At 41.5% G+C, this 14,003-nt stretch overlaps 1 protein-coding gene across 4 annotated transcripts in view; it reads right to left on the bottom strand.

The window, feature by feature from the left end:
• The window catches only part of DCP1A (decapping mRNA 1A), a 56,965-nt gene that overhangs the window by 13,912 nt on the left and 29,050 nt on the right, over positions 1-14,003 (bottom strand). For 3 of the 4 annotated variants that reach the window (XM_045862175.3, XM_064595143.1, XM_064595136.1), the window contains 3 exons: positions 13,936-14,002; positions 8,898-9,036; positions 4,671-4,784 (listed from right to left, as the gene is read on the bottom strand). In XM_045862175.3, the coding sequence (XP_045718131.2) occupies positions 4,671-4,784; positions 8,898-9,036; positions 13,936-14,002 (320 nt within the window). The remainder of the gene's footprint in view (positions 1-4,670; positions 4,785-8,897; positions 9,037-13,935; position 14,003) is intronic. The other variant, XM_064595139.1, reaches the window with a different exon arrangement.

Below are 14,003 nucleotides of genomic sequence, written 5' to 3'. Positions count from 1 at the left end.
AGCACCTCACACGCATTACTCTATTAATCAGTGAGGGCTGTATTATTATCACTGCCATCTTGTAGGTGACACTCAAGTATAACAGAACCAGACTCAACCTAGTCCTAACGGTAAGTCCACGTTCTTAACCATTACGCCCCTGTACTGACGTGTCAAGTAAATATATTCTAGGTTACCTAATCAACTGGATGGTGATAATGGCTTCTGGAAAACAGAGATGTGTACATCTATGGCTTGAATAACCAAGAGGCAGCGATAGGTCAAAATGTACCCACTTTTGGAAATATGTGTAACTGGCTGAATCAGTCACGAGAGGGAAGTGAACAGAGCATGCTTCTCCACATAAAAGCTTTAGTCTCTGCATTTGAGAGGACCCTCTCTCCCTTCTCTACCCACGACAAGAAAAAATGCCACACTGCTCTAGTAGTTGGCCTTATTTATTCATGGATTCATCTTCCCTCATCCATAGAAAAGGTGAATTTTATTCTTCCTTCATGTCTGAATTCTATGTTTTGCAATGCCCCACTTACATCAACTGTTAGTCTCACCATTCCCCTTGTGGAATGGAATTCGGGGAGCAACAGTTATGTATGGTGCACAACAAAATTCTAGTACACTCTATCAGGCTTCACACTGCTCCTTCTTCACCCCACAGCACTTGCCATTTAGGGAATTTCCTATTTCTGTCTGGATCTATGGTGTCCATGTCAGATTTCCTACCTGGTCAGTGTACCAGGCACACCAGGAGCTATGTATTCTTCTTTTCTTTTCTTTTTTTAAGAATTTATTTATTTATTTGAGAGACAGAGAACATGAGCAGGGGAAGGGCAAAGGGAGAGGGAGAAGAAGACTCTCTGCTGAGCAGGGAGCCCAACATGGGGCTCAATTTCAGGACCCCAAGATGATGACCTGAGCCAAAGTCAGACACTTAATCAATCACCTGAGCCACCCAGGCGCCCGTATTATTATTCTTAACCTCAGGAACAAAAACAAAAACAAAAACAAAAACAAAAACAAACCCCACAACAAACCACATACTAGGGAAACAGTCCCAAGGGAATTTTAGCAAGTGAATTATGACACTGAAATGGGATTTAATACGACGAAGACTTGACAGCATTACTCGCTCCTCAGCACCAGATGGCAGTGTTGCCAAACAAGTGTACTATCTGTGCATAGGGGCTGATTATGGATTTAAGCTAATTTTAGTCAATCACAGGACTTCTGACAATATCCAGATCCCAATATTCTACAAAATTCTGTCACCGTGGCCTATAAAATGGACTTTCAGAAGGATGTGCGAATGAAGGAGTAACAAACATCAGCACTCTGCTCGTTAGAGGGTCTAATTCTCCATGTGCCCACTTCAATACTGTGCGTCCACAGATCCATCACCGGCACTTCTGCTGAAAGGCCAAGCATGCACAGCTCATCACACCCTTCATCTTTCAATGGACACTGTTTTATGGCTCTTAAGGCTTTCTTCTGGGTCCATTTCTCCACCCCCGCCCCCCCATCTGTTATTAACTTGGCTTGAAAGCTTATTACACAAAGTCTTTAATGTATAATACAATGGAATCTGTACATAAAAAGAATTGTCTTTAAATTTAATGATTAAGATTTCTTTTCCTTTCTGTTGCAGTTGCCCTATTTGTGACAAATGAACTCAGTTTTTATTGAATTTAAGATGGTGGAAATTTTATATCTCTTGATCTGGGTGGTAGTTACAACGTTTAAAAGTTACATCTACAGAAAGTTACAGTGTTAATTACACCCCAGTAAGAAAATGCTCCCATCCTAAAGCAGCTAGATTTTTACAAAATTACCCTGGGTCTCCGTTTTCACACACATACAACAATGATATTGATGCTACCTTCATCTCACGCTTATATAATCTGTGTTATCATGTGAAGAGCTATTTTCTGTACAATAAAAATGATGCTAACACCAGGTGTCACGGAACTTAAGAAACAAAGCGTAAGAGCATTTTGCCTGTTTTCAATTGCCTGGAAATCTGCCCAATTATCATTTCCTCCCTGCCTTTCTTCCTTTCCCCTGGCCGTGGCAACAGGCATTGCCCAACCTACTCCAGTACCCATTTAGCCAAGCAGCGCACGGCCTGCCACCTGTCGTGCTCTCGAAGGTGAGGCTGCTCTGCGGCGGTGCTGAGGGAGGCCAGACTCGGAATACTGGGTACGGTGCTGGGGACTTTCTTATTGGTCTTTTCAGAAAGCAGGCACTGATGCCCTGAGCCTGGTTTTGATTGCAATATGGGTTTGTAACAGGAAACCTCTTCTATCCCAAGGTCTGTGTTCTAAATGGTTCTCTGGGGGCGCCTGGGTGGCTCAGTCGTTCGGCGTCTGCCTTGGGCTCAGGTCGTGGTCCTGGGGTCCTGGGATCGAGCCCCGCGTCGGGCTCCCTGCTCGGCGGGGAGCCTGCTTCTCCCTCTCCCACTACCCCTGCTTGTGTTCCCTCTCTCGCTGTGTCTCTCTCTGTCAAATAAATAAATAAAATCTTAAAAAAAAAAAATAAATAAATGACCTGAGCCAAAGTCAGACACTTAACCACCTGAGCCCAGGTGTCCCACAGGTTCTCTGGGTCTTGGGTCTGTTCCTTCATTTGGTTCTCACAATCACCCCGGGAGTTAGGCAGTATAAGAATCCTTAACCCCAGGATTCAGAAAGGAAAGGGGAAGTGACTCATGAATCAGAAAGGGGATGTGATTGGCCCACTGAACACTTGGGGCTGATACACCAGACAAGAAGGAACACAGGGATGCTGTTCCTTCTCTCCCTCAACATTTATTTTGTAAAAATTACATTTTACATAGCACCACTCTTAATATATGCTTGACCTTCAGGCCTCTAAATGCAAATACGGTAAAAATGGAGCATTGGAAAGCAGTATACAAAATCTGGCTATCACCTAAATACTTAAAAACATTATGGATACATTGCTGATGGGAATGTTAATGCTATAGCCTCTTTGGAAAACTCTATGGCAGTTTCTTAATAAACTAAAATATGGAATTACCAAGTGACCCAACATTTGCATGACTTAGCATTTATCCCAGAGAAATGGAAATCTGTGTACAAAAACCTATGCACAAATGTTCACAGAAGCTTTACTTGTAATAGCTAAAAACTGAAAACAACCCAGATGTTCTGTCAACAGGCAAATGGTTAGAAATGGTTAAACAAATCTTGGTACTCCTACTTGATTGGGTGGCAGAATAAAAGAGAACAAAGAGAACACACTACTGATAAACCCAATAATTTCAATGACATCTCCAGGAATCATGCTGAGTGAAGAAAGACACTCCCAGAAGGTTATATATTATATAATTCCATTTATGTAACTTTCTTGAAATGACATTATAGAATGGGGGACAGATTAGTGGCTGCCAGGGTTAGGGATGGGAGGAGGAGAAAGACAGGAAGGTGTGATAGGGGAGTCGGTGTGACAATACAAAGGCAACAGGAAGAACCCTTGTGTTGATGTGTTTGTTATCTTGACCGTGGGGGTGGATACACAGAGCTATACAGGACATAAAATCGCACAGAAATACATACCTGCACATACACACAGAAATGAATGTGAATACAACTGAGGAAATGTGAACCACATGGGTAGATTTTCTCAATATCCTGGTTGTGATATTGTACTTTATTTTGCAAGTTGTCATCAGTGGGGAAATGGGCAAAGGGTATGTGGGATCTTTCTGTATTATTTTTTTATAATTGCATGTTTATCTATAATTATTTCAAAGTAAAAAGATTAGTTAAAAAACTATGGGTTTTATACTTGGTATCTGTTCATTTATTAAGCCATCGGCTACAAAGAAATCTAATTCAGTCAACAAATATTTACAGATGCTAGGTGCTGAGAATACGGCAATGAACAAGGCAGATAAAACTGCCTGTCCCTATGGAGCTTACACTTAGGTGGGGAGGAGACACAGTGCGCCTAGTAAAAAAAATCATAAACCATGTTGGCTGGTAAAGCCGTAGGGAGAAAATAAGACAGAGCAGGACAGGGGTAAGGAAGGATTGTTACTTAAAACAGGGTGACCAGACAAGGCCTCACCTGTATGGAGGACGCTCGAAACTTGAAAGAAGTAATAGAGAAAACCCTATCTGGGAGGAAAGTATTCCACACAAAGGGAACAGCAAGTGCAAAGGCCTGTCCCGAGGCAGGGGTGAGTCCGGCACATTTGTGGAAAGGCAGAAGAGCCAACGAGGCTGGGGCCAAGTGAGCAAGGCAGGGAGAGAAAAGATGAGGCAGGGGGCAGGGAGCCAGAGCAGGTCAGGGCTGGTGGACCACTGGATGGCCTCCTTGGCTTTGATTCGAGTGAGAGGGGGCACCACTGAACATTTTAAGCAGAGGAACGCCATGACCTAACTTATGTTGAATCAGGATTACTCTGGCTGCTGGGTGAAGAAGAGGTAAGGGGGTGGCAAGGGCAAAAGCTCTAAAACCAAAGTGGAGGCTCCTGCAAAATCTAGATGGAAAGACAGGGCAAATGGCAAGAGTGGATGTTAGCATGTTGCTGCCTGTATGCACCTTGACAGATAAATAACAAATCATATTCGTACTGCATTAATATCTTTACAAAATACTACTCTGTGTTTTGTTACCCTGGACAAAGCTAGAGCTTTAGCTGTACAGACCTTATCTTGTGACCCCGATGGCATCTCTTCTAGAGTCTCAGTGCTTCCCAGATTGGAGAGCTGAGTACTTGGCTGTAACCCAGGGCTGGAGATATTGGAGTCGCCCATCTGATTCTGAAATTAAAAGGAAAAGCATATCATGTGAAAAGTTTGCTGACTATTATTTGGTTAGCAAAACATCATATGTACTATGCTATCAAAATTAACACGTCCCTGGACTGAAGTTGGGGCTTTTTTTTTTTTTTTTTTTTAATCTGGTCTCCTGAGTGTTCTGAACTGTTTGTGGTGTCTGTTTTGACATGGATAATGCTCACTAGATGCTGGATCAGATAGCCCAAATATAACTTTAGATTTCTAAAATTTATAATTCCACGTCCATCTAGTGATCTTTTTTTAGAGTTTTTTTTTTTTTTTTTTAGCACAGCGTTAGGCACTCCAATGTTAAAAGAATGGCAAAGAGGCATTTTTTTCTATTCAAATGACTTAATCCTTATTTCAGAACACCTTTTACTCAGTGTTACCCATTTACATAGAGGTGAAAGAGCCTGGGAAGTCTATGAAATATCTTTTGAAAACATCTGAAAACTACTGAAGCATTAGACAATTCTCCACATCACATGGTGCCTATGAGGGTAAGTGTGGCCAGCAGACATTCACTACAACATTACTGACTATATTCCCTGTGCGGTACTGTTCATCCCTGTGACTCACTCGTTTTCTAAATGGCAGTCTGTACCTCTTAACCCCCTTCAACTATTTTACCTGCTTATGAAATATCTTATTTTCCACCTCTCTATGCAACACCACCATCAATCTATATTAACATTATGGAGAGTGCCTGGAATTAAACTGTATTAGAGAAAAGCTCAAAACACTGTTCACAAGTTCCTAGAACAGAAGGTATAAAATGTTCAGAAACATTTTAAAAATTGAACATTTGCACATAAAAATCCCAGCTTGTTATTTTCAGAGAGAAGCTGGATACCTTGGCAACAACGGCTGGAGCTGAGCTGCAAGTGACCCTCTAATGCAGGGCCAGGCTCTGTCCACATCGGGTCCACCCTGACGCACTGCATGCACTCCCGTGGCCCATGTGGTTTTGGGGGTAGTTGAGTCTCCTATACTTAACATGAGCTACAAGATGGGTTATGCTTTAAAAGGTCTCTAGAACTTCAGACATTTTTTAATACATGTGTAGGGCCGTTCTTGGAAGGTTTCCTCTGAGTTTGTTTTTTGATGACACTCTAGTATTTATTTGTATGGATTGGGGGAAGTGAACAATCACAAACTTCCCGGAGGGTAATTTTACAATATTTGGTAAAAACCTTAAAAATATCAAAATCCTTTGATCTACCAATTCTATTTCAAGTAATTTATCTTAAGAGAAAATACTGAACATGAAAACTTAGCTACAGGATATATTTCTGAATTCTTAAGAGAATCAGAAAAAAACAGCGTATTGTTTATGTAAGGCACGGAAGGAAAAATATGCAGCTATTAATATCACTGTTCTCTTTTTCAAAGACTTTTCATTCTACCAAAAGAAATCTCACAGGGACTCCCTATGAGATGAACAGCCACTGTCATAAAGATACTGCTCTTTGGGAAAAAACTGGTTACAAAAGAGTTAATAAAAGCGACTTTTAAGACTAGTTAATAAAACTAATGTAGAGAAATGTACCACACACAGGACATATTTATACATATTTTTGGAAGGATACATAATGAAGTATTAACAGTGATCATTTCTAGGTGGTGGGATTATGTCTTTTTCTTTTACTCTAATCTTTAAATATAAAATACAAATAACCCCTACAAAAATCCAGGATTATATCCTGTGACTAGAAGTAACTCAGCAAGGAGCAACTGTAAAGGACTGTGGGTTTAGCTATCTTTCTTTACATTAAAAAAGGTACGCTGGTTAAAACAAACTATAGGACTCAGGGAGAAAATGTTTATATAGGCAGTTCTTATTTCCAAGTAGTCTCTATTATAAATCCTGCACCCCAAAGTCTGCAATTTCATTCATTATAAGACACACAGTGGACGGGGGAGATTTAGGGTTGGGAGTACATCCCATTGCTGAGGTGTGGTTTGTACCCCTGCCCTTGACTCTGTCAATCTAAGTCTCTACCTAAAGATAAACAAAGGAGCCATCTGGAACCATGCGGCAGCTGAGAGCACCCACGCAAACACTGAGATATGAATTCATGGGTCACTGCTAATACCAACTCCATTTGGTTAGATGACAGGCAAGTGCAGACAAGAAACAAAACTGTTCTTTCAGGAAGCTCCGCCTATTTACAGACAGTTTTCAAAAACTTTAGAAAGAACACATTATAAAGTAAGTACCAAAGATTTTATTAAGTTCCCAAATATTTTAGTTCTAGACATCATTTTATTTATTCCACACCACTGGGAACATTTTCTTTACAACAGTTATTTGCTGTGCTCTCCATATTCTTACTTTCACAATGCATTAACTAGAAATCAGGTCAGATTTTCAGACTGCCTGTTTGACCTAACGCTCCGTTATAGCTTTGTGTACAAAAACTAAGCTTCAGTTCCTGCTTTGGTTTTGCAGCCACTCGCTACTTAGCCTGAGGAATAAGCGGGCCACCTCCTAGAGCGCCAGCTCTGGTTACAGCCCTTATACTTTCTGTCCCGTGTGGCACCACCACGATCTAGTCATCACTAGGCATATGTGGCAGAGCCCTGGGTTTATTAGTTACCTGTTGTCAGAACACAGAAAGGCCTCTATAAAAACTGAACAAGGCATCTATAGGTAATCCAGATCTCATTAAGGATATGAGGGGGCCTGGGGGGATATAAGGTGACCTAAAAGTACAAAAAATGATTCTTAAAGTAAATGATTATTAAAATTTATTCTCATCCAGTTTCCTAAAAATCAATGAATCTACTATAGAGATGACTGCTTCTCCTATATTAATTTTCACAGATCCACAAATTCCTCCTAATTCTCTATGAGACACTGAGGAATTTGGTATAATTTGAAACTTCTCATGGACTCTAATGTATACTTCTCTACCCTGGGTGGGACTTCCTTTGGTGTCTAAATATGACTTCCTTTGTTAGAGGAAACTACCTTCCAGAGCACTGTTTCCAAAGTTTGTTTCCTAAACTCTAGATTCTTGAGATGCTAAAGGGGAATATGTGAAAAACGGTCCTGTGGTTAAATCAACTTGGGAATTACAGGGCCTCTCAGAGTCTTGAGCATTGCAAAGCCCTAAGAGGATGGGGGAGGAGGAGCCACGTAAACAATGTTTCCTTAACTCACTTGACCAACTGGAACTTTTCCTTACGGATCACTTGCTAACCATGTAGAGGCTAGTGACAGAGCAGGACTGTTTGGGAAACACATCAGGGAGTGCTTTTCATACCTTGTTCCTTAAATTTTTGGTGAGGTGAACACCACACAGAAAATAAAAGAAAGTACTTAATCAGACATGAGTAAAGAGTAAGGTGACAATTACAATGCCACTAAAACAAGGTGCAGCGGTGGGAACCTTTGGTCTTGCTCCTAGAAGTGCAGGGCTCTGAAGTGCCCATGTCAAGTGAAAAGCCAGGACAGTTTCACAGCCACACGGTTTGACGATCACCGAGGAAATGTCCACTGCTTGACACACAGTGGACAGTTCATAAGTGTGTATTAAATAAATTAACAAATGCCCTACAACTTCCATTTTATTCAACCTTGGGGAGAAAATATTATCATTTAACTTTTAAACTAACACACAAAAGAGAAAAAAAAAAAAAAGAATTCTAGAAAAGCTTCACATGTGGGTAAAATCCAAATTAAAGGCTGTGAACCTACCACCAATTACAGACCATAAATATACCCTTTAGTATTAGCGGGTGCAAATGATCAGACTACATAAATTCCTAAGCCCTAGCAGAGACTGCAGGGGTGAACAACAGGCAAGAAGCTTTTTCGGAACTACCTGCTGCAGGCTAACTTCTGCACCCTGAAACCATTTTCTCCCATAGTAATTTTACAGGAATAGAAAAAGAGCATTCTAAATTTTCATGCCAAGTCAAGGACTCTGAGATAAGCAAATTTCTTTCCCCGTCTTTTAGGCTAAAAACAGTAAGACACACTTTCTTTTTGGACTAATTATCTCTACTGGCCTTGAGGTAACTTCCCCAGCACATGAGTCCCCTGCAGGCCTCCTCCTCCCCTCTCGGTGCTCCCAGTCAGCATCTCACCCTCTCATATTCATCCTTGGCTCTGCTTAGCATCTCCAGGATGTCAATGGGCCTGTGGTCACTGCAGCCGTTGGCCTGGCTAGGACTCTGCTTGTCCCGAGCTGCTTGCTGGGACCGCCGTGTCTCCTCTTCTACAACACTAGTGGAAGAGAACCAGGTTTCAGAAAGACTTCTTTAGACATAACCTGACGTATGAACCCTCCTGGTGCTCGTCTTTTGCGGATACGGGAAGAATGTCATAGGATACACTGGCCTCCCAATATAAACACGGGGCCTCGGTTACCTCATCCCGGGAATACATGACTAACCACTTCACCAGCTCATGCACAGCGATGCCAACTGATGGTGTCTCACTGTTAGGACAGAAGTGCAGAATTCTTTTCTAGAGTTGGTGGGAGCAGATAAATTAAAATGACTAAATTATTTCTTTCTCTTTTTTGAAGTATCTCAGACTCAGTCAAACTACCAGGTAAAGTACATTTTCAAATGGATGTGGCCAGCAAGACAAAGGCAGGCTGCACAGCTGAGCAACCCACTGTGCAGTTTGTACCAACACCGGACTAGTGGTGGGTGGGGGGGGGTGTGTGTGGAGAGAACCTTCTTGAGAAGAGAGGTCTCAGGGAATCTTCAAAGGTTTCCCTTATTCTCTCCTTAGAAATCACTGAGTGGGTGGCTGAGGTCAGGGTGATTGTGGCAAGGCTCTTTATTCTGGTTGGTGCTTAGGCTAATTCTGCACTTGAAAAGACCTAAAGCAAGAAAAGTTGAGGGTTAAGAATGCCACTGATAGGGTTGAGGTCTTTTTACTTTTTAAGATTCATATAGGTTTTAATCCCAACTGTAATGAATAGGCTTATCTACCATAGGTTATTAGGGGCACAGACCCAGCTTGATAATTGTATGAACTAAGAACTTTCTGGACAGTGAAAAGGATAGGCAATAAAATAATTCAGTAGCAAAAGGTTTTTTTTTTTTTTAATAAAAGGAGTAGGACAAGAATAGGCTGCTCAGTGTCTTGTTCACTGCTTTAAGACAGCCTGCCTAGGAGCTCCCATTAACGTGTGTGGGATGGTTCTTGTATTTGAAAACACTGGATTAAATAATATTAAACAGACCTTTTTAAAATTTTAAATAGCAGAATCATTCTGAGTTTTTAACATGCTAAAATGTATTTGATTCTCCAAGAAGGGTGGGCTTATAAATTTTCCCAAATTTATTTGACCATATAGAATCTTCTCCTGAGGCGGGATTTGTTTGGAAAATCCTGCTTTAAGATAATATTGTCATTTCTCTATCTAGATTCTTACAGCTCTGAATAGGATAATTGATTGATGAATTTGTTTTTTTTTTAAGATTTTATTTATTTGACAGAGAGAGAGCAAGAGAGCATAAGCAGGGGGAGCTACAGAAGGAAGGGGGAGAAGCAGGCTCCCTGCTGAGCAGGAGCCTGATGCGGGGTTCAATCCTATGACCCTGGGATCATGATGTGAGCTGAAGGCAGATGCTTAACTGCATCTAGTTTTTTTTTTTTTTTTTTTAAAGATTTATTCTAGAGAGAAAGTGAGCAGGGGGAGGGGCAGAGGGAGAGAGAGAATCTCAGGCAGACTCCCTGCTGAGCGTGGAGCCCAACACAGGGCTTGATCCCAGGAGCCTGAGATCATGACCCGAGCTGAAACCAAGAGTCGGACGCTTAACCGACTGAGCCACCCAGGCGCCCCTGGGATGATTATTTCTAAAACGAATGTACAATCATAGACTTTACAGTAGAGTGAAAGAAGACTGATATGTGATATGAGCATGAGACCAATTAGAATCAATATTGTTTCTCTTATATCCATACTGGGAAAGAAAGATTGTACTGGAAAAAAAGACTGGAGAGACATATTTGCTGGGTCACAAGCAATTTCACTTTCCTTTTTTGTACTTTTCTTCATTTTCCATAATTAACAGGTGCTCCTTTAATAATCAGGAGAAAAAAAGAATGCTATTTCAAGTGACTTGTATTTACACTCAGTTATAGGCTGCACCAGCCTGAATCCACCTTTACTGAGGACTATGGTCACGCAGCCTATTTCTCCTACCTCCTGCCATGCTGCCTGGCTTGCCCAGGCTGGTATTCCGCTCTCCCCTGACCCACACTGGATCTGAAATTTTGATTTAAAAGAAGAACATTTCTTTTCTTTCTTTCTTTTGTTTGGTTTTCTTTTTTTTTTAAAGTAAGCTTTACGCCCGAAAGGGGCCTGAACTCCTGACCCTGAGATCGAGAGCTGCATGCTCTACTGACTGCGCCAGCCAGGCGCCCCCAAAGAGAAGCACATTTCTAGTAGTCACCACTGCTCACCAGTGGAACAGGCCACCTTACAACGCTCACCACGGCTGTAAGTAGAAGCTGTCCAGATGGCATGGAAGGGACAGGAATGATGCTTGGACTCTGTAAGGCCTCTTCCAATCCAAACTCTGTGAGGAACGCCCTTGCCTCTCGCCCTCCTCTCAAATATGCCCCAAGCCTATCTGTAAAATCAGGAATAAAGCTCACTTCCATGAGTTCTCCAAATTTCATAGTCTATATAGGCAACCATTTAAACAAGTGTTTATTGTTAAGAAAAGTTTCTGGCAGAGTGGATTTTCTCTTTAGGAGAGTCAGCATTTCCCAAGTTTAGTGGATTTTCAACTTCGCCACTGACCAAAGAGGATTTCCAAATTCGGATATGTACAGGTCTAGAAATTTGCTTGCTCTCCCACATAGCTTCTCAGTTTTTATAAACATCTTTTGGAATAAGTCAATTTCTTTACTTGGAGAATTTTTATTATATTGCAGCTGTTGAAACAGTGATTTAACAGGATGGGCACTGACAGGCACAGTTATTGAGACACACAATATGCCAGAAAGAATTTTACCTGTATTTCTGGTTAGCAGAGATGATATTCTGAAATATGGGGCAAATAGAGGCTGTACACAGGCAAAGTCAGAGCAAGGAAAGATAAAGTAGTCTTTTTTTATCTTTGGTGACCAGAACACCATTTATCACAAAGTTAATGTTAACATATAAGGTATTCTCTTTGGCCATAAATAGTCCAGACACTTAAAACTCATTATCAACAGTTTCATGAGGGCACTCTCTAATCACTTTCAATACCTCCTCTGCTTCTAGTAAAACCAGCTGAAAGTGTAAGCAAATGTGCTTCTTTTGGGCATTTCTCATGAAAAAACCTGAAGGCTCTTCTCTTCCCTTCTGCTTTCTGTTTCTACTTCCTCACCCTATTTTTGGGTTCCATACAATATTTTCAGATAGGCCTTCAGTATTCTGCCTCATTTACCATCTGAAGTCTTATATGAGGGGTACCGCTGGCCCTGATAGTTTAGAAAAAAGCTCAAAATGGTTTCCTGTAAGTAGCTATTAAAGCTAAGAGAGACAGATTTCTCACTTGGGGCCCAAAAGCTCTCAATCTGCAGGAGAAAGTTTGGATATTTAAGATATTCCAAAGTTTGGATATTTAAGGGAAATATTCTGGATTTCAGGATAACCAAGAATTAGCAAATCTGTGTCTTCTAAGTAATTAGAAGTAAAGTGCCTTTGCTGTAACTTTCAAAACTACAAAAAAGTAGGGGCACCTGGGTGGCTCAGTTGGTTAAGCGACTGCCTTCGGCTCAGGTCATGATCCTGGAGTCCCAGGATCAACTCCCGCATTGGGCTCCCTGCTCAGCAGGGAGTGTGCTTCTCCCTCTGACCCTACCCCCTCTCATGCTCTCTCTCAAATAAATAAATAAAATCTTAAAAAAAAAAAAAAAACTACAAAAAAGTAGTCATCAAATAAGCAAATGGCTTTGTAAAAAAGCGGTTTTAATTAATTAATTTCCAGAGAAAAGGTGTTGTAAAAAGAAAAGTGTGGTTCTTCAAGCCTGAGTGATCCAAATTCATTTGGAACACTGTCTGCAGGGGTGTGTGCCCACAGTAATAAACATGGCCTCCCCTGTGAGCTCACAGCCAAAGCAAATAAAGCAGGAGGCTGACGAACATCGCATCAGGACATGTGAGCGGTCCTGGATTAAAACGTCGCCTTAGCCATGTGTGCTTCTTTTAAAATGCAAATATACTTGAACTGAGGTTTGGGGGTTAATTATTTACTTACACATTTACAGAAATTAGTGTAAAATTGGCCTGTTTCTTAAAAAATGAAGACTGTTTTCTTCCAAAGATGCAGGTAAGAACCTTGCAGGAGAGCAAAGAGAATTTTGATTTGACAGAGGGGGCTCCACATCTCTGAGAAGATTCAGGCAAAAACTGTGCAAGGGAAACACAGGCGAGCCAGAACACACTGCCCGCCGTAACGCTCTGCCCAGAGCTGTGTGGCACCGCAGGCCCCCTCAGCACCACAGTGTCCTGGGCTCCTAGAATCTGGACCAGCAGCACAGGTAAGCCAGGTGGCTCCCGTAGGCTAACCTAAGAAAGCACAGTGAACCCCCCCTTCAGAACATTAATTCAATGAAATTACTCTCCCAATTCTAAGATTCTGACATACAAAACATTTACTGGAACACAATCCAGTGGTGAACTGGGGACTACCAAACCTAGAATCGGTATCAAAATGAAGTTCACTTCAGGGAAGAGTGTGCAGGAGTTCTCTATCAGCTGCTGAACGCGGCATCACTCGTCAGAGCAGAAACCTGGAGGGAGCCTGAAGTAAAAGCCCCTTAGTAAAGCCCCTGCAGGTAGTGGGAAGGCTGTGCCCTGGGTGTCGATGGTGTCCTCTGGAGTTAGGCAGTTTGACAGCCCTAAGCATATCACCCCAACCTAATGTACAAATAAAAAGACTAGAAGGAAACAGACTAAAACACTAACAATGGGAATAGTAGGATTACAGACGATTCTAGAGTTCTTTAAGCTTTTCTGCCTCTTACAAATTTTTGACAATAAGCAGGAAATCAGGTGAGAAATAAATGAGTTAGTAGACTCAGTAACAAAGAGAAGTAAGGGGGAAAGTCATTTTTTCATCTCTCATATATCACTAATTGAATCTATGTCGTGATATAAATACTTACTCGGCCATGAGTTTGGCTATGCGGTGACAGTCATTCTTGTCGTAAAACCAGATGCTGTATATTGACAC

This window comes from Mirounga angustirostris, unplaced genomic scaffold, assembly GCF_029215605.1.
Source record: "Mirounga angustirostris isolate CCGP_5_RB_7025 unplaced genomic scaffold, mMirAng1.0.hap1 SCAF_1, whole genome shotgun sequence".
NCBI lineage: Eukaryota > Metazoa > Chordata > Mammalia > Carnivora > Phocidae > Mirounga > Mirounga angustirostris.
Note: the sequence above shows the minus strand (reverse complement) of the source record. Positions and strands in the feature narration are given on the sequence as shown.